Source organism: Idiotropiscis lumnitzeri, chromosome 1 (genome assembly GCF_059441095.1).
Source record: "Idiotropiscis lumnitzeri isolate Australia: NSW breed Sydney's pygmy pipehorse chromosome 1, RoL_Ilum_1.0, whole genome shotgun sequence".
Taxonomy (NCBI): Eukaryota; Metazoa; Chordata; class Actinopteri; order Syngnathiformes; family Syngnathidae; genus Idiotropiscis; species Idiotropiscis lumnitzeri.
The window spans coordinates 21019849-21041120 of record NC_142391.1 but is presented as its reverse complement, the minus strand read 5'-3'; the positions used below and the strand labels follow the sequence as shown (position 1 = coordinate 21041120).

The 21272-nt window shown below is 41.5% G+C and overlaps 1 protein-coding gene across 7 annotated transcripts in view; it reads right to left on the bottom strand.

Annotated features, from left to right (window-relative positions):
- Positions 1-21272, bottom strand: part of slc4a4a (solute carrier family 4 member 4a) — a 42336-nt gene that overhangs the window by 19856 nt on the left and 1208 nt on the right. For all 7 annotated transcript variants that reach the window (XM_088287914.1, XM_088287921.1, XM_088287927.1 and 4 more), the window contains exons 2-6: positions 21229-21272; positions 15597-15670; positions 8323-8490; positions 2563-2698; positions 1801-1961 (exon numbers count right to left, since the gene is read on the bottom strand). The exon at positions 21229-21272 is cut by the window's right edge and continues 35 nt beyond it. In XM_088287914.1, the coding sequence (XP_088144040.1) occupies positions 1801-1961; positions 2563-2698; positions 8323-8490; positions 15597-15670; positions 21229-21239 (550 nt within the window). In that variant the 5' untranslated portion in view covers positions 21240-21272. The remainder of the gene's footprint in view (positions 1-1800; positions 1962-2562; positions 2699-8322; positions 8491-15596; positions 15671-21228) is intronic.

Below are 21272 nucleotides of genomic sequence, written 5' to 3'. Positions count from 1 at the left end.
ACATTTTCTAATGGAAAAAAACTGTTAAGGTATGAAATTTGTAATTTCACAAAAATAATTTTAGGAGAATTATTTTCAGAAAAAGGATATAATTGTAATGATTATTAAAAAAAAAGTGCAATTTTACTAGGATAAAATTGTTACTTAAGACGATATGTTGCAATCACACTGGGGGGAGGGGGCAAAGTAACATTAAGTGAAGATTAAAAAAAGAGAAAAAGCTTTAACACAATAACCAGAAAAAGTTAACAACGAAGTTAAACTATTACAAGAAAAAAGCTGCGACTTTCATGAAAAGTTGCAATCACAATTTAGAGCTAAATGAAATGAGTTGTGATCGCATTTTACTGAATTCACAGCAAACATAAACAAAGCAAAGTGTTAATTGCAATAAGTGGCTTGTTTTGGTGCTTTTTGTGACATGACACATCAATTCAAAGATGTCGCGTTTATCCTATTTTCAAACGACAACGCTGACAGACCGGCGAGGAGCCTCCGGGTAAGGGGATCTCAAGCCACGATGGCGAATGGGCTCAAAGCAAGAGGCCCATGCAGTGCGCTCAATTACTTCACATTAATCACTGCTCGCGGGCACTCTTCCTCCTCTCTTGCAAGTTTGGGTGGTGGCGTGAGAGGACGTCATCGTCCCTTCAAACCGCAAAGGAGCGAGACCTTCACTGGCCTCTTAAAATAAAAAGAAAGAGTGCACCAATTGCTGAAACGCCGCACGCACCGGCCAGTTGCGGACAAACTCAAAAGCGCTTTCATTTGACAAACATGTATTTGTCAAGTCCCCTGACCTAGCCTGACATGAGATGACGTTACGTCAAACACAAAAGGTTTCGCTTAGATGTGTGTTACGTTACTTGTCATCACTCGTCACGGGGCATTACGCGCTTATATTTATTCACGCCGTTTTGTTTAATCTGCTTATGTAATGTGATCATATATCGCATAAGGTTTTGTTACGTTGTGGTATTCTGTGTCAAGTTGTATTGCATTGTGTTACATGACGTTTCGTTACATATTGTTGTGTTACATTACATTTAGTAACGTAAGGTTTAGTTACCCTGTTAGGTTACACTGGATAATGTCATGTTACGTTACATGTCATGACCATTAAGTTACATTCTTTTACGTTACATGCCATTAAAGGCCAAATATGAAGTAAACTTGAACCACCGTATTTTGAGTCATAAATCTATTTTAAGAATACTCGCAATAGTTTTTTTTAACGACAAAAAAAATGCTCAAGAACAAGTAAACACTATTTTGAAACACTACTAGCATTACAAAAGTCTGTTCATGTTTCAAGTGAGATTAAGTTCAAATCAAATATAAAATCAACACTGTTACTACAATTTTGAAGATTCACTGATGATTGTCAGGCATCTACCGGCCACATAATTGGCAACGTATAGGTCGGATGTAACGTTCATTTTGCTGACGCATCAGGTACATAAAGCGTTTTGTTACAGCTCCAGCTGTAGTGAAATGCGCGATATAAATAAAGTTGCATTGTATCGGATTTATAACCTCCACATATAAAAGACGACCGGATCGGATTTAAAAAAAAAAAAAAAAGGGAATTGTACTGTACATGCCACATTGAATATCTTAAGTACCAAAAAAGACAAAATATCTGAATTAAGCTGCATTGTGCTCCATGACATCACATTCCATTGTTGCGCTGTGGGACTTAGCGTTAAATTCCATTAGGCTGTGCTCTGTTATGTTCCATTGGCTTTAGTGATGCTCGGTTCGGTTCATTGAGTGCATCGGCGCGCAACAGCTACTCACCGACCACCTGAGGCAAGGTGGACGCCTCCATGTCCAGCATGATTGTGCCTTTCTCAATGCAGGTGCGTAGCTCAAACAGGCTGTGCAGGGACAAGGTGGCCACGTGAGGTTTGCTCCAGCGCTCACCGCCTTTCTCCACCTTCTCCTCAAACTTGATCCACCTGGAGACATAACAATGTCATTTCCGATGACCGCGTACTTCCGTTGAGGCAAGGATTTTTATTTGGGGAATCATGCGGCCAAGATAGTATTAATGAGTTAAAGAATGTTTTAATAAGTTACAGCTCTCCTGGAACGTACAACGGGGGTTCACAGTATTGTTGTTTTTTTTCTTTTCAACCGTATTTAATAGAAACCATTTTTTTTTTTAAAACAGAAAAACAACATCAAATGGGTCCTATGACCCCGACCCCCCTTCTTCCGAAGGCAAGTGAACAGGCCCCAAGTATCTGCGCTGTATTAGCTCCACATTGGCCGTGAGTTCCAAGTTGCATGTGGACGCCTACCAGCCAGCAGCAAACCAACAATCTTTTCATGCGTGGACTGCATTTTTTAAGCAGTGAGCCCATCTTGTCAGTCTTTGAGGTTTTGCTTTTTCTTTTTTTTTTCAAAAATTAGAGTTTCCCATAATTACATTATTGCTTTTTACTCCTCTGCGATGTCCAGCCCTTCTTTTTATGTTGCGTGACTTGGCCTCCTGCGCCCATTTTGTCACCTGGGACCAGTCAGAAAGGAAACACCAGCGCCCAGCGCCATCCTTACCTGGCCGTCTCCTTCCACTCCAACTCCTGGCCATCCACCGAAAGCAGCTCGTCCAGCTCGGTGAAGAGCTGCGGGGGCGGCGGTCCATCGTCTTCCTCGCCGAGGATGAAGCGGATCCTCTCGGCGGCCGGAGAGACTGCAGAAATGGGGAAGATACTCCGTGTCAAGGGGCGGCGGGGGGCCTCCGGATCGAACTCGAGGGGAGGCGGCGGAGGAGGTGGCAGAATAGGTATGATCACCATGGCCACCTCCTCGCCCTTCTCCTCCGCATCCTCCTCTTTCTCCTCCTGGTTGTTATTATTGGTGGACATTTTTAATAAATAAAGCCCACCCCCCTTTATCCTGAGGTTGGATTCTTCAGGTGCAAGTCACAAGCAGAGTGCTCATGAGAGACCCTGGAAGTGACAGAGCCTCTCAGCTGCTTTGTGCAACAGGTAGGAGGAGGAGAGGGGGAGTTTTTTCGGCTATACCGCCTCAGTGCCAGCGTACCCCCCCTCGCTGTTGGCCATTGGCTTGGCCGGCTGCCCCCGGGAGCCCCTCAGTGACAATTAGGAAAGGCTTCGCAAACTGGCCCATTCTTCAGGCCCGGCCGGCTTTGGCTTCCTCTCCTCCTCCCGGCTCGTTCTCATTTGAATATTTAGCAAAGAGACGAGGTGAAAACTCAACGGGGGCGTTCGGAAATAATCGTTTTCATGAACTCGGTAGGCGTCAGTAAACACTCGCATGAGAGTCGCAATGAAGTTCAAATGACAGTTACATAAAAGTCGAGTCGCTCAAACCTCCTTTTGAGCTCTCATACAATCCAAAATCTGTTGCCTTCTTGTCTTGACATAGAGGTTAGTGATTGGTTGGGAATTGCGACTGGAAGTTTTGGCCAATTAATCAAAACACATTAATAGATCAGCAATTAAAGTTGACGACAATTTGACTCGAGACAGCTAGCGAAGGACACAAATCGACCAAGGTCCTTTTTGATCGCTGCTATCTCAGTCTTTTTACATCTAGCATGACCCAAATTCAATTGGATTCCTTCCTTGATAATGCAAGAACCCTCAAAAGTTGGGACAGGTGATGCCACGGAGACAAGGGCCCACATGCCAAATAAAAAGTATTGAAAATGACCCACAATCTCCTGCTTCAAAGAGTCAACATCAAAAGGCTTCTTGAAGTGATATTCGCAATAATCCCTGAAAATCGGACGATCAGTTGGGAACATTCGTCCTAAAAGTCACATCACCGGATACGTTGAACCCCTTCACAGTAATGTAGTGCATATTACGATATAAACAGAAAATGAACGCAAGTATTTCTCAATAGCTTGGTTCGTCCCTTAACAAAGCTAAATTGTTTTGTTTTAAAGCCGATACTTTGTAACTTTGGCAGATTTCAAAGTTAAAACTATGATGCTAGAGAGTGGCAACAAACACTAACAACATTTCTCACGCTATTATTTTCTCTCTAGACACTAATTTGCTGTTTATAGTTTTGTATTTTCCGCTGAAATGCGCGTCCTGACACATTTCTGTAAAAAGTGTAGGCTACCGTCCCAACTAAGCACTTGTTTCTTATGTATAGTAAATTTCACACTAAGTATTTTATTCTCACTTTACTGGGACCAAATCTAGACTGTTTAGAGTATGATGTTCTCCACAAAATTGACTGTGTACAATCCCCCAAAATGTGACAAACTAAGTGTACCCAACAATTCATTCTTTCACCTCAGCCTCCTTGAAAAAAAAATACAAATATGGCTTGTACATTTGTCACAGCACTGACAAGTTGTCAAATTTGAATAATTAAAAAAAAAAAAAAAAAAAATCACCCCATTTTCCTCTGCTTGCTAACGCTGAGGGCACGTCTACTAAACGTGAATGAAAACCACAATCACCTGCGAAGCAAATACCACTACTACAACCCAGAAAAAAATGGATGCCACTTCGTCTAGCGTCTTTCTTATTCTTACGCTTCACTACAAGTATGATCCAAACCCTCAGGTGGCTGCGATATCCCCCGGCAGGTCGTCATGGGTCTTTTCCACGCCGCTGCAACGGGGCGCTCTAATTCAACCTCGCCAACTTAAAGCCCCTGTCCACAAACTGATAACGGCTTCAGAATGTTTCAAGATTTTTTTTTTCAGCCCGCTCTTCCGCCTTCTCTCTGTTGAATTGCGTTGAATCGTCGGCAATGTGAACGAAGGCTCTCCAGTTCTTATATCGAGGGGGATGGGTGGCAGATCTAATGTAATGTTTGATTAGAGTACCTCCGGTCTGATTCCAAATTCACAGGGAGCCCTCATAGGCATCCATGAGAAAATGAGGCAGCAAAGGGCCCAGGGTGCTAAGAAGCACAGTGTTACTGTCCCACTCCAGCAGTTGCTAAGCGCGAGTTGGGCTGGGGGGGGGGGTCGAAGTGGGAGGTGAGGAGGGTGAGATCCAGGGCACGGTGAAAGCAAAGAGGGGTGAGAGCACAAGCACCGAGAGGCGGAGGGGATAGAAATGAAAATCCCATCGCTCAAACGCAATTTCAAAGGCGTGTGTGCGCTCTCGCCGAGAGCCACTGAGCGCACACAAAGAGCACTTTGTCCCGGGCAGCGAAGCATCATGGGATACGAGATGCGGGGAGAATGGCCCCGCCGATGCAGAGCTTCAGCCAAAAGCTCCCGTTCGCTCTTGACATGCATCCTCCACCGAGGCTTGGCCCAATCGCCGCTGATTGTTTGGCCAAACAACGACAGGCAATAGAAAAAAATTGACACTGTCAACTCGGAATGCTTTTTCTTTTCTTCTTGACCAGCACCTAGGAAATGTTAAGCTACAACAATTAATCGAATAACTACTCAATTACAAAAAACATCCGAATAAAGTCTCTGTCTCAAAGCTTTATTTTTTTCTGATCGTGCAAGGACAAAGTTATAATATTACTGGAAGAGAAATGCAAAATTATGATTCTAAAAATATGGCAGAAAAAGTCTTAACGCTGCCAGAATAAATATAATATAATATTTGTGAAAGAAATGGAATACATTTATGATATAACGGAAAAATAAAAATGTCCTTTCACAACAATAAAGTTGCGGTATGATGAGATGTGTGACTCGGGAAGAAAAATCATTGACAAATTATTTTTGGGTTAATGACGACAAGGGGTTAATCTTCATTTTACAAGAAAACAAGTGAAAAAATATTTTTGGAGTTGTTGCGATGGTGGCAAGCCAGGAAGAAAGTGTCAGAAAAAGACTCTTCAATCTCCATAGTTTTGTAATGATTTTTCTCACTTAAAGAAAACGTGCTGCGTATCGACGTTCGCTAATTATATATCTGAATTTTATACCTGCGCTAAATGAATGAAACATACCGTAAAGTCGCTTGTAATGTGATTAGAATTAGAATTAACACAAGAATGATCACAATCAGTGATGCACATTATTGTGTAAAAAAAAAAAAACAACAACTAAAAAACAAAAAAGACAAAAAAATGAGTTAAAGGAGCCTTATTGCATGTTTGATCAATATCCAAGGACCTTTGCGTTCTTTTTTTTCATCTTGCGAGTAGACTCACGGTTACCATTTCCCATAAGTTAATTGTTTGTGGGTAATGCTGGGAGGGTCAAATGCCAACCGGGAGGAAGCAAGATGTCCTTTGCCTTGATCTCATCAACTTTCAATGTCGTCACCATCGCTTCCGAAAAAATTGGATTGAAAAACAAATAATCAAAGAACGGCTGTGGAAGAGCGGCAGTGTACCGACTGCAGGGAGAAAAAAAAAAAAAGTAAAACTTCAAACAGCAAGAATTTTTTTGGGGGGGGGATTATTATTTTAAAGGTAAAAACTAATTTTTGATGATAAAGTGACAATATTTTCAGAAAAAGGAAGCACGTAATATGCGCAAAACTATCAATCGACCTCTCTATTTATCTCTCCATCTGTATGCCCTTTCAATCAGACTGATGAAATGATAAGAGCTCAAACGACATGTGACCCGTACAACCCAGTACGTGGCGCAGCCGGACGTTTGTTGACTGTTAACAAGACGTGGTGACTTTACTCGTGCCACTTTCCTCACGCTGTTGGCGGAAAAACAAGAAGCAGCGTCACAGCCACCATATTTTTCTTTGAAAGAGGAATGAACACGAGCACGTTATCATATTACCAGAAATGAATTTTTAGATTGTGCAGTGTGTGTAAAGATAGATAGATAGAGAGACGTAAACTTTCCAAAATTAGAGTTAAAATATATTTTTTCTCGTTTTCTAAAAAGATAGAAATATAACTTATGACTTAGACATTTACAATAATACAGTTGTAAATTTAATTGTTTTTTTTTTTCTTTTTGTTGTTTTTATTTTTTTTTTTTTAAATCATGATTTATTTCTCTATTTTATCATCTGCTTTTCTGGAAGCAAATCCCAACGAAATCAATGCACCAAAGTCAACGTCAGCAAGCAGATGGGTCGCCTGTAATCTATTCTGTGATTGGATTTCTGTCCTGAAGAAAATCCCCAAACACACACACGCACATGCACGCGCACATGGCACAATCGCACACGCACGCACACACACTCAAGTACTCACACACATTAGGAGACATGTACACATTGTCAAATCCAGTTGTTGTCACACCACAATGTGCAATCAGACACCATTTGCTCCAAAGGGCCTCGAACGAGCACTCGAGTGACAACGCAATCACAAAAACAGATTAAAATCTCATTCTGAAAATTGGCCTGATCGCATTTGCATGTTAGCATTTCAGCTTGGTGTCATCCTGGAATCGCGTAAGTCACTTTTCGAGATGTACAACAGGAATTTTCCAATCATTAGGCAATAAATTAGCTCAGTCGGCATGTATTCTTCCATGGTGTTGTCGCTTGGGTTTCTGCACGGTCAAAAATAAACCAAGATTTTGTTTTCCACTCAGTGAACTCTCAGATTTTCTTCAAATTGGGAGCAAAGGTTGGAAATAATGAAAATGAAGAAAAAGACTGGAACAAACTATTTTTGTTCTAAACCACTTAATTAGCCCCCCCCCCCCCCCCAAAAAAAATAAGAACGACTGGCCAATCAAAGCGCAGCACCCAGCAGGCCATGCCCAGAGGTCTCACATGTAATTTACGTCCATTGAAATGCATTCAGGTTTTTTTTTTCCCCAAACCTTCCCAAAAAAAAAACATTCTCTTTGTCTTCCAAAATCAGAACATTTGGAGGATTCCAAAAACTTAAAAAAAAAAAAAATTAAAAAAAATAAATAAATAAATTTAAAAAAAAAAAAAGAAAAAAGAAAAAACAGGCAAAGAATTTGACAATTTGTAACAATTTTTCTCTCTGTTAAGCAAATACAAAGACATGAAAACTCAATTCTGTCAAATCGTTTGGAATCTGTGTAAAAAAGAAAACATCCATATGGGCTGGGGCCTATTGCACACATACCCTATTTAAAATATAAAAGATGAATATTTTCCCCTTTTTAACTTGACCTAACCTAACCCAATCTCTTCTTCAACAGAACTTCCAAACATCTCAACTGCGCCGGAGGGCAGAACGGCAGACCCTCCAACCGAAAAAGCAACAACGGCGCAACACACGCAGCTGCAAACACAACACGCACGCAGGAAAGAGGCGGCGGGCCAAAGGTGACAACGCCCCCCCCCAACCCCCACCCTCCCTCGGGAGATCTGAGCGGCCATTACTGCGAGCACGCTGTCAACTCAACAGTCAGCGACACACAAAAAGTCATGTGCTTTGACGCAGACGGCAACTCACTGAGGGGCTTGAGGATGCTGTTGCCGGCTTCGTCGTTAGTCTCATTGTCGGAGGCAGTCTCCGACGGACGCTCCTTCCTGTCCTTGTGGCCGGGCGTTCGCCGGCGGTGGCGCCGTCGACGCCGGTAGCTCTTGGGCACTCGCACGCCGATGTAAACGGTGTGGTGACCTGACGGCAAGGAGGGGAAAAAGATGACCACGTGGAGGAGATTGTGAAATGTCAAGACAATTGCAGCAATTAGCCGGCTTTGACATTTGAGATATTGCAAATGGACAAAAATGTCATTCACAAAGAGAACCTTGCATTGAGTTGACATTCTCATGTGGCTCATAAGTGAGTCGAGTGAGAACATTTATACATTTAAAGAGAGTTTTAAATTTTTTATTTTATTTTTTATTTTACAGGAATAAAGTTGTATTATGACAAGAATGTATTTGCCATAGTCAATATAATATGAAGCCAGTAATGAGTGCAAATACTTTGAATTTTATGGGAATAAGGTTGTCACATTAGAAAAAAAATAGTAGGTAAAAGATATTAAAAAGAAATTAAATTGTATTTTTTTTTACAATCATCAAATTCTATGCAATTTTACAAAAATTAAGTTTGTAATATTACAGGAAAAAGTTGCAATTTTATGCAATGTTTTTTAATGATGTAATTTGAAAAAGGTTAGAATTTTTTTTTTTTTATTTTACAAAAATTCTGTTGTTATTTTATTATATTATTTATTATGTACTACATTTTCGATTGCAATTTTAGAATTTTGGGGGGGAACAATACAATCAAATAGAAAATTTTACAGGAATAATATATCAATACAACAGTGAAAATTTTTTCATCATTTTACGAGAAGTACATTCTAACTTAAATTAAGAAAAGATCGTAATATGTATTTTACAACAATGCATTTGTGATGTTACAAGAAAGGGGAATTTTAAGAATAAAGTTTTCGATATCAAAAAATATATATTTTAAGAGGGTGATTATTATGGGGAAAATGTTGAAATATTAGGAGAATTCATAATATAACAAGAATAAATTATTTAAACTATACAGAAACAAATTTGCCATACTTAAATTGGAATTTTATGGGAATAAAATAAAAAATAATAATATATAAAAATCACAAAATTATGCGAGCACAGTTCTTCAGAGAATAAAGTCATCATAGTAGAAAAAAGTACGGTTATCATTTATCGCTTTCCTCAAGATGAAACTTGGTCCGAAAATAACCTTGAGCAAGGAATCTTCTCACGTGGCTCCCGACAAATGTGAGGGAGCCCAGCTTGGGCTCGTCCTGCTTACAGTACCCTGTCAGTGCAAATATTTAGAGTGAAAAAGAACTAGCACGTAATAGTGAAACTGGTCTAAATAGCGGCTCGGCGCGCCGGCACCGTTGAAGTCGCGCACCCCACGGCCAGTTTTGGTGGACGGTTGCGTTCACGCTCATTAAAGCACAAAGAACAAACCTGTTTGCTCAAAGCATGCCACTTAAGTGGACTTGAATGCCAACGTGCCAACCAATAATATTTACTATAAATGGAACAGACATCTAGACACCATTTATTCTCAGCAATGTTTGGGCATATACATTTTGTATGGAGAGCAACGCTAGCCCGAGCTAACCCGAAGCCGTGCGAGTGCATTTTAATGCCAATCTCCCAACCCATAATATTTACTACAAATGGAACAGACAGTCTGAATGCCTTCCTACTTGGCACTGTTTCACGGTATTCATTTTGTACGGCGACAACCCCTAACTGACCCTGATCACTTTTTAAGCATGGCTACAAACCCTGACCTACACTCCCACCTGAAACTCGAAACCCAACGTGAAACCCCGAACCCAGGGGTGGCCACCTCCGGTCTCCTAGAGCTCCTGTGTTACATGTTTATCTCCTCAAACACACCCGATTCAATTGATCAGCAAGCTTGACAGAAGCCTGATAAGCAGAGACTCCGGTTAAAAGTCACGCTTGTTCACTACCAGAGCATTTGGTGTCCAAGATACCTGGAACCAGAGCCGTTTGGCCTCTATGCACGCAGTACTTCCGAGTTGGCCAATCAGTGGCACGTCAAGTTTCAGTCTGGAGGTAAAAGGAACAAGCGTGCCAACAATAGCAGAGTTGATTCTGCTCATCAAAAGTGTTTGCTGCCTGCTGTAATGTCATTTAATTGCATCCAATAGGAGAGATGGCAGCAGGGTGATTTAAAACTTGGCTAAGTTTTACAGTGAAATCAGCGTGGACAAAATGAAATCGGCAGTAAGTAATGCAGATAATATACCGTCAGTTGGTAAAGAAAAAAACGCTAACTGCTGAACCTGAATTAAACGTCAAAGTGGTCTACGTGAAGCATCAGCTCACAGACGAGCCTAAACTCCACTAGAATCAGCCTATAAAGGAATCCACTCCTTTTAGCGGCTTACTCATCGCCTCCGTCCCGTTGCTTTTTTGAGAAGCAAAGCCAGGACTTTTCACTGAAACAGTGCCAACTACATCCTGCCAAACTTTACGTCCGTGCAGTTGGAGAAGGCAGCAGGTTCCTCCGGTTTCAGTCGCTTCGCAACTTGCGTCAAGTATGGACAAGCCTGCACTGGACCTTCATGGACTCTGCTGCCGAGCCCATGGCAGGTGCCGTGAAAACCGAGCTCGGTGAGGAAGCCCCTAATACGCTTTAAGCATAGCCAACTGCGACATGAACCTTGAACCTAACTGAAAGAGCAAATTCGGATCAGGTGAGGAATTCAACATAGCCAAGACAACTGAAAATGGCCAAAACAAAACTTGAGTGAGTTGCAACCTTTCAGAATCAAAACAAAACAAAAGGCTCTATGTGAGTCGCCTTGAATTCAAAAGTCGGCCTTTTAGAGTCATGTGCCTTGCCAGGAAAAAAAAAATAAAATAAACAATGGTGGTCTTTTTGTGTACAACGACATTGATTATTCTCTCCAAGGACAATGCATTGTGTTTCAGAGGGCTTTGTCCTACGACAACAAGGGTCGAATCCTGTAACATCCGTCCATGCAGGCTTTTTCTCACTCATGAGAGTCTCGGGTGAGCTGGAGCCGATCCCAGCTGACTTTGGTCACCGATCAAACAAATATTCTCACCTCAGGACAATTTAGGGGGGGGGGGGGGTCTGTCCTCATTCCTGTTCCTCAAGGGGCGGAGGACAATTGAGGGGGGGGGGGGGGGTCAGTCCTCATTCCTGTTCCTCAAGGGGCGGTGTCTTGCAGGAACAGGATTGAAGCCCCCTGATTTCGAGTCTTCAATGATGACTACTTCTCTTGGGCTTTTCCTGGCTTTTTGGGGGTGACAGCAAGGCTACTTTAGTTTTTGATCTGGTGTCAGGGATATCAAGTTTGCCTCGCCCAGGTTTAACTGGAAAGTTTCTGATGTTTGCGGGCTATATTTGAAGCCAGCATGGCCCGCACTCGGGCTGCTTAACGGGAGGCTTTGGGTTCAACAAGGATGGCACTTCATGCTTGTTTATAGGAAAACACCACAACACGAGATCAAGGGAAGTCCCGCCAGCATACGGCACGGCTCCACCCTTCTAAGAAACAACTATTACGATACGACGCCAAGAAATAAATAAATGCAGCAATGCTGACTCAGCACAAGACCAAACTGGTAAAGCGGCATGGAACTTCTGTTATGGCGCAGAAATGAATAGTCCTGCTTGTATCTTGATTCGCAATAACTCTCAGCTCGGGCTCGTAATAATCATTTTTTTCCCTAACAAATGATACGCTGTTGATGTTTTTTATGTTTGGAAAGAAACAAGAAAGCTCCGTAAAGATGTAAATAAGGCTATGTTAGATTCGTGCCAAGTCGTCATGAAGGTTTATTTCCTTTGACTAGGTTTTTACCCATGATACGGTCTGGACCTTGGACTTGGGTCGCAATTTGCTACATCTTCAGTAAGCGTGTTGTCTCAAAATTATCTTTAATTTCTGGTCAGAGAAGAAAATGCAATTGCAGTTTACTGAAGACTTTACAACACAATACAATTTTATTTATGTAGCGCATTTCACAACTGAGCAAAAAAAGACACCTTTTCCCTGAGACCACATCTGTCCTGTCTAGAGGAAATCAAAATCTGGATATCACTTAAGTTCTTGAATTTAGATGAAAAGAAGACAGAAGTTACGGTGTTTGGTCCCAGTGGCTCTTCTACTTTCAACGCTGTTGACCTCGGCCCCTTGGTATTTTCTCGAAAGCCAAATGTCTCAAACTTGGATCTGAAATTAGATCTGCAAATCAGTGCTGTTGTTTGATGCAGCTTCTTTCATTTTGGGCAGCTGGCTAAAGTGAAGCCCTTTCTTACTCAGCAGCATTTAAAAACAGTAATCTACGCCTTTGTTACATCAAGGCTTGATTACTGCAATGCAATTTAATTTGGAGTCAGCCAGTCCTCCCTCAAGCATCTCCAGTTGCACCAAAATGCTGCTGCTCGTCTTTTAACTGGAGCTCGGGAGACAATGCATTACAATACAATACAACTTTATTTCTAGAGCGCATTTCACAACGGCTGGAGCTGTATCAAAGTGATTACCATATGGTGTCATATTAATTAGTTAGAAATTAGAACACAAATTGAAACACATCAATAATAGATACCAGAAGAACAGCGACAGTCTCATTTTAAAAGTGGACAAGGAGTGGGGGGCTTGCCTAACATTTTCTGGAAGCGCATTCCATAGGGAAGGACGTATTTCCTAAGAACGCGAGTCTCTTTGTAAAGTGGAGCTGCTGTGTAATTGTTAACTTCCCACTCGACTGATGTATTTCTGTGATAGCAGCACAAACCACATTTGGGGATATTTTCCTAGCTGAGTCGTCACAAGTATCCAACTAACGTTTCCTGGATTTAAGATAGCTGACAAAAAAAACAAAAAACAAAACAAGATCTGGGTACTCGCTGTGTTTTTTGGTTTATTTGTACTTTCAATTGTGGCGATGACTGATGACGTTTCAGAAGATCGCAAGGACAGAAGAACGGACAAGAACGCAAATTGAGAAACGACTCAAGACTATGTTAGCTTTGCGCTTTTCACAAACGTGATCGCTCTCCACGTGAACATTTGAAATTCAACGCAGCCATTTGCGCAGATCGATGAGCAATAAAAGGTGAAGGAGTAAGTCTGTGTATCAGAAAGGAAGATTTGCAGCTTTGTGGGACTACTTCCTCTCCTTTCTCTCATTTGGAGAGCTGAATGAAGCCCAAGCAAGCGCTGGTTCTGGCAGGGAGGTTTGTTTAGCGCGCTGGATTTCTGAGCGGAGGCAACGGCGAGCGCCCGTCACCCACGGCAACCGGCAGCAGGAGTAGCCCGGGGACTAGATTGGCAGGTAGCCGCCGAACACGGAGCACATGCTAATTAATTATGTTGGCAAAACTGTAAATATTGGACTTGTTTACTGGACACTGAACGCATCATTTGATTTTCTTTGATGGATTTTTGTTGTTTTTGAAATTGTAACATACAGTAAGAGAAAACTTTGCCAAGTTGCATAGGGACCTGAAATAATTTTTTAAAAGACTAGAACAAAAATAATAATGCAATTAAATGTTTTTTTATTCCTCTCCATTAAGATAATTTCAATGCTCTTCTAATTTTGCATGAAAAGGATCATATAATTTTTGGGGCTATTTTTTTACCACAGCTTTTAATATTATTCACATTTTATTGTGCTAATATTTTTACCATAACCTTATCTCTCTCATTGCATGACAATGTTTTTTATTTTTCTTTCTCTGAAACCACCTTTTATGAAGCAATTAACTAAACTTTAAGTGTATCTGCTTCACAGCAAAAATCCATTATCCCTCGAAGGCACATTTAAATAAAAACAAAACAAAATGTTTCAATTCCAAGCAAAGGTCAGGGCAGCACTATTTATCTTTCATTTCCACACTATGTGACATGATGTTCCGATACTCCCCGGGAGGAAATTATGCTTCATCAAAGGTCCGATGAGATAAAACAGGCCTCGAAAACTGTTCCGCCAAGGCTCATCACGTCAGAAATGTCACATCACCCTTTTTTTTTTTTTTGTACTTATATCAGTCAAACTTAGATCAACTCTGAGCTCAGTGGAGATGTTTTTATTCCAGCACAAGATCCCTGACAAACACCGGAAGTGTGAGTGGGTTCAAGCTGAGGTGACAGCTGATAAAACTCCAATGTGACATCAGCATGGACTGTGTGCTGAGAACCATCTGCACAAGGCGACATCTCACATTTTTCGTATTTCACTTTCATGGGATTTTGCGATATGACCAAAGCTAAACTATTTACAGAATGCGGCGTCTTGGTCGCCCATTTCTCATCACCTTTATTTGCAACTTTGCCCGAGTCACTTGCTTTTGAGTATCTGCTCATAGAGTCTCAAACCTCGGCAATGCATCAAAAACAAGAAGAGTGGAAAACAGGACTAATGAAAAAAACTAAACAATTACACAAAACAAACTAAATGATTAAAGAGTGTATTAGTGGATCCTCGGTTGACAAGCTTAATTAATTCTGCGCTTAATTAAATCTGCGAACAAAAGCAATTTTTTCCATTAAAATGCCGGTAAATAAAATTAATCCGGGCAGCAGTATCATTTTCGGTGATCATAAGTAATAAGATGATAAAAGGTTTTTGTTTTCTTATGCATCTCGATGAATTAGGATATTATGGAACGTGTGAAAATGTCATTTATTCCAAAAGTTCAATTTAAAAAAAAAAATTCCCATACTGCCGACCTAAATGAGCTTGGAGGGTTATCGTTATTACTTCAATATTTTTTTTTGTCTCCTTAGAACCACACAACATTAGCGTTAGCAACATTAGCATTAGCAACAGCGGGAGCCACAGTTTTGCTCACTCCCTCACGGGAAAGAGTACCGGGACTTACGTGACAGTTTGAGGAGGCTGCTGACACTTTTTGCTTTCTAGTTAAAAAAATTTGCACTGAACATGGACTGCTATTTGGAAATATTTTTAATTCCCTCCACTTTGACTAAGGTCTCAGTTCCAGCTGAAGGAAAAACAGCCTCAAAAGCACCTGTTAATTAAAAAAATAAATAAATAAACACAACTGCCTGGTAACTTTTTATGTTTGTTATTAATATAAAAGCAGTTACAGATCTTCGAAGAGGTATTATATTTGTCAATGTAGAGTTTTTTTTTCACCTCGTCGTGTTGATAAGTGAGGTAAACACATGACAGCTGACATTTTAAACAGAGGAGGGCATGTGAAAAAGGCGGCGTCGAACGTACCTTCCACCTCTTCCTGGTCGCAGATGTGCTTGACGAGGGATGCCCCGCGGTCCAGCACAGCCTCGTCCTCCATCCTGTAGTAGTAAAAGAGGAAGAAAGACTGCTCACACCTCTCCTCCAGCGACAGCGTGGAGCCATAGCGTCTGGGCTCGTTCACCTGCAGCAGGTTGGGACTAGGACTAGGACTCAGTCGGGTGCTGCTAGTGGCGTTCATGTCGCCCACCCCCGCTCCCACCCCCCACCACTGACCCCCAATTTAGGGCACCTACAAAAAAACCAGAGGAGGGGGGAAAAATGTGCGTCGCTCTTGTACGAGGGCAAAGTGCACAGCCGGCCAGTGCGCCGCGGGTTGTGTAGTGGAGTTAATCTGGTGGGTGGGAGGTGAAGGCAAGGACAGGAAGTGTCTGCTAATTGGGTTAGCTCACGCCTTAATGTAAACAAACAGCGGACATTGGAACTCATTGCAATGACCGTATTATTACAAGGAACCGCGGGGTTACGTACCAGAGCCACATGTTAATTAGTGGAAATTCAACATGGGGTATGCAGAGAGCTATAAAAAAGTAAATATGTCTTCTCAACAGGACATACTGTCTCAGAGAGGGGCACCACCGTGGTCGGCCGGTTAGCACATCGGCATGACACCACAGAGGTCCACGGTTTGAGTCGGGCTCTGACCTCCCTGTGTGGAGTTTGGATGTTTTCCCCGTACCTGCCTAGGTTTTCTCCCACATACCAAAAACATGCATGGGAGGTTGATTGAACAATCCAAATTGTCCCTAGGTGGGAGTGTGAATGGTTGCTCGTCTTTTTTTAGCCCTGTGATTGGCTAGCAACCAGTTCAAGGTGTACAACGCCTACTGCCCGAAGACGGCTGCGCGAGGCTCGCAAGCTGCGCAGATAATGGATAAAGGATGGAACACAGAGAAAAGTTTGGTTAAAAACCATGACCCTGAATTTGAATGATAAGAATAAAAGATAAATAAAAAATACCAAGTATATACTGGAAAATGAGCGTTCCACATTTTGAAAAATCAAGTCTCTGCTCCTGAATATTGTCAACTGTCAATTAAATCCAAATGGAAAAAAATGGATGCTACTTTCTTATTCCTACACATAACTAAAGCCTCCAGTGGTTGGAACATATCGCATTTTACGCTGCGACAACGAGGCGCTCTAAAGTGGCCATGCTAATGGACAGCGCAAAGGGAAGATGAATGCAGTTATTAAGGCCTAAAACTCGAGTCAAGTCATGTGACTCGAGTGTCCCACGCCTGGTAAAACGACATGAAAACAGAGCAGTTGCTAATTAGCAAAACACACGCACACAACTATAAAGCCTCTCCATATGCTCGGTAATGCCCACCTTCCCCTTCCTCCTCCTCTTCCTGTCGCTCGCCCCTCCTCCAAGGCACAAACAAGTGGGGCATCACATGTCTGTCTACTCATCCGTCCTTACAGGATTACGCCGGCTTTACTTAAACGACAACCGAGTCGTAACACCCACGACGACGAACACGCCGCTCAGTTAATTAATGCCGAAATGAAAAAAAAAAAAAAAAAGAGTGAGTCAGTGGGAATAATGCTGAGTGACATCATTCTTTGGTAATGTTTAACACATAAAACAAGCCCACAGGAAATGAATAATAATACATTATTTAGGCAAACACAGGCCTTAATATTGGACTTGTTGGAAATGTCCTCTGTCAAAAAGCAATGGGACATTTATCATGAGTCAAACATTTGGACCTACTGGTCTCTACTTAGGTCTTCAAGTTGACGTTACGTATGTTCTCTTGGTTGATATCCTTCGTGGTAAGGCGGTGGTTGAACAAATAAAGATTTTTTTTTTTTTTTGTTGTCGCCAATTATGTGAAAGTCGAGTCGAAGTCTATAAATAGAAATCATTGAGATATTTTTCCAGGAAAAGTCAAGCAGCCCCCTATCTTGTTTTGTACCAAAGACAAGTTTCACCTAATGACAGGCATTAAAACAAATTAAAATAAATGCTTTCAATACAAGTCACTCGGATGCTAATTGCAGTAGATGTCAGTTGTGGGTATCCTTTGTATTGGGTTATTCTACAGCAAACCAGCGCGTTGTAAAACTGGATATTGTTGGCAGGCTAAAAAAAAAATAAAAAATCTACTAGCAGATGAGCGAGGTCGTCTCTATTATAGTGGATATCGCAGGGCCGAGGTCTCCGTATTGTGAATGTCGTGTAAGTCTACTTATAGTGGACGTTTACTCGTCAGCCAGACACAGCGGGTGTCCCAGTTTCACCCTCACTGAACATTCCAGCTCTCGTGGCCTCACTGTGCACTTAATCGACACATAGTGGATGTCCCAATAGTAGCCAGCCCAGGTTGTTGCTACCGTCATTGCCATCTGTTGATCAAATTGGGGTACAACAAGTCAACCTGGACTCAAACTGAACTCCTTCATCCACACAGAAAATAAAAAAATAAAATAAAATAAAAATTGTTAATGTGACTAGTCCAAAGGCCACGGCCCTTAAAGAGACGCATCCAACGTGTGAATAGTAGGTCTATAGAGGAGCTGCACTTTGTAAAACCATTTTATTTATACAATACAGCGGTATTTGAATAGCGCATTTCATAACAGTTGCAGTGTTGACATTTTCTAATTGTGTTTTTTTTTTTTTTACTTTATTTTATTTGATTGATTGATGGAACAAAAATAAAACAAAAATCCTGAATTCAACTCATAGGTCCAAGTATAACTTTATTGGAAAGTAACTGGCGACTGCAACTGGCGGCCACACTCTGGGTGGCCCCTTTATTAATTTCCATCCATCCATCCATCCATCCATCTTCTGTACCGCTTGTCCTCACAAGAGTTGCGGGAGGTGCTGGAGCCTATCCCAGCTGTCTTCAGGCAGTAGGCAGGGGAAACTCTGAACTGCTTGCCAGCCAATCGCAGGGCAGACATAGACGTACAACCATCGGCGCTCACACTCATACCTAGGGGCAATTTAGAGTGTTCAATCAACCTGCCATGCATGTTTTTGGAATGAGGGAGGAAACCGGAGCACCTGGAGAAAACCCACTCAGGCGCGAGGAGAACATGCAAACTCCACACACGAGGGCCGGAGACGGAATCAAACCCACAACCTCTCCACTGTGAGGCCATCATGCTAACCAGTCGCCCACCGTGCCGCCTTATTAAAATTTCATTTCAGCATAAATCTTTTTAAAAAAAAAAAAAAAAAGAAAAGAAACTGCTGAACTGTATTAAATACACATTTTACTCAAAAAAATGGGGGGAAATCAGGGGGGAAATGTGCGAAGAAAATAACAAGCAGAAAAAAAAATCTGCAAAGATTTGTAAATATGCGGGTGCTAAAATCGCAATTAGGCGAGGGTCAACTAGTTATAAGTTGTAATATTACCAGTCACCGTTAGATGGCAGACATAGCTTAGCTGTGCTTAAATAATTCCCTATAATATAAAATGAGTAACCATAATCTTTTTTCACGGATTTGGTACGTGAGGCTTGGGGAATGTTTTATTCTTGCATTGAGAAATGTATTATGATACTTTAAATATCTTATTTAACATGCCTACACATAGTTTATCGATACATAAAAATCATAGTTTTTCTCACGTCTCATTAGGAATTGTGTGGTCCAATATGGCCCCCCCCAGTCGCACAGATTGTGGCCCCCTCCAGCATTTAAATTCCTCATCCCTGATATATGAGTACTGTAAGCGGATTACGCTAGTTTTGGATCTGATACACAACCAAAACAATAAAAGGTGGACGGCCTCTTTTTTTCCCAAGGTTCTGCTGTAATCACTTTAATGTCCTCTGCAAGCTCTTTGGCGTCATTTCAACAAAAGAGGGGGAGGGAAAAAAAGAAACAAAAAACAATAAAACAACCAAAGGAATCATAATGCCAAAAATGACGTGCTGTTTGAAAACCACAGACTCGTGAGAGCAGCTGCGGAGGAAATGACTCTTGCGAAATACATTCCAGGGGAAAATTCTAAATGGTTACAGGTTTTCCATGTGCTATAAAAGAGCGAATTGGGGATCAATAAGCCGGACTGGAGGTATTAGTTTGCACTGTGGGCTCGCTATCTGTCGCCTTGCAGAGATAGTCTATCTATCAGGCGTCTCAGGGCCCATACGAAGTCAAGTAGCCTGCATTGCGTGTCCAAGTGAGCCATGGAAACATCAACAGGCCCTGGAGGCGTCTTGCTCTATACGGTGTCTGCGAGACATTGTGTAAGCATACATGTGTCGCTCGTGTCCTGCACGCCATGCCATGTGTGGGTATGATGAGTGTGCATGTGTGTGAATGTGTGTGTACAAAGTTCACCAGAAAGATTGCTGGTTTGCCGTAGTTGTGTTGATGATAGCCTGCAGTGATTAAAAACCTGTATATATATATATATATATATATATAATTTTTTTATTTTTTTTATTTTGTCTATACACACACATACACACCCCGACATGCACATACATAAAATAATATAACAGCGGTTAAATTATTTTCACAGGTCGCTCTGTTACAATAGGCAGCTTTACAGTGAGTTGCTTACATTGAGTTATGTTACATTTGACTGTGGTATGCTGCTCTATGTCATGTTTGTTATGCGCCAGTACTTTTCACTGAATTACTTTATTGTTTGCCACAGGATGGCCGAGTGGTCTAAGGCGCCGCGTTCCGGACCCAGTCTCCCCAGGAGGCCTGGGTTCGAATCTCGTGGCTGCCAGGATGGCCGAGTGGTCTAAGGCGCCGCGTTCAGGACCCAGTCTCCCCAGGAGGCCTGGGTTCGAATCTCGAATTTCCCCATTGTGGGACTAATAAAGGCATTATTATTATTATTATTATTATTATTATTTTTATTCTTTATTCTTTAGCTTTCGACTCAACATGAGACTGGCGCCCACTCGTGCGGCGCACCGCATGTCACTGCTCTGCTGTTCTTCTGGTATTTATTGTAAATGTGTTTGTGTTTTAATTTGTGTTCTTATTACCTGCTAATTTGTATTATAATTTATATTACACCATATGGAAAAGGCTTTGTTACAGCTCCATCTGTTGTGAAATGTGCTGTAAAAATAAAATTTAATTTATGACACGTTACATTTTTATGTGATGTTACGTTACATTATGCAACATTATGTTACAAGTTAAACAAAAAGAATCCACAAATTTCCAACAAGTTCCATATGTTGTTTAATGTTCGGTTATGTCGCGTTGCATTTTGTTTTGTTGCGTAATATTACATTGCATCGTTTCGTGTCACGTTGCATTAACTTGTGATGTTAATTTTCCCCGATCAGTTTACCGTTACTTGTCAGCAAAGTGTAATAAATATTAATATTACCTTTATTACTACCAATGTGGAACAAAAAATTGTGGCACCTGCGAATGTGTTTTCAAGCACACATTTAGCCCGTCAATTACATGGCTGCAAGTTGTATTGATGTTAAACTTTAACACGTTTACGCTTCAAGTGACCTCCAAGGGAGCAGCTCACCTTGCAATACAGTCACAATCGTTCAACACTTCCCCATATCCCAAAAATTTTATCCCTCATTTACTGCATGTCATGGACCATACCGACTGCACCGCGGTGTTCCCAAGACCACTTACTTCTTGCTCATCTTGTCGGCCGGCGAGTGATGATTTTAGTGGTC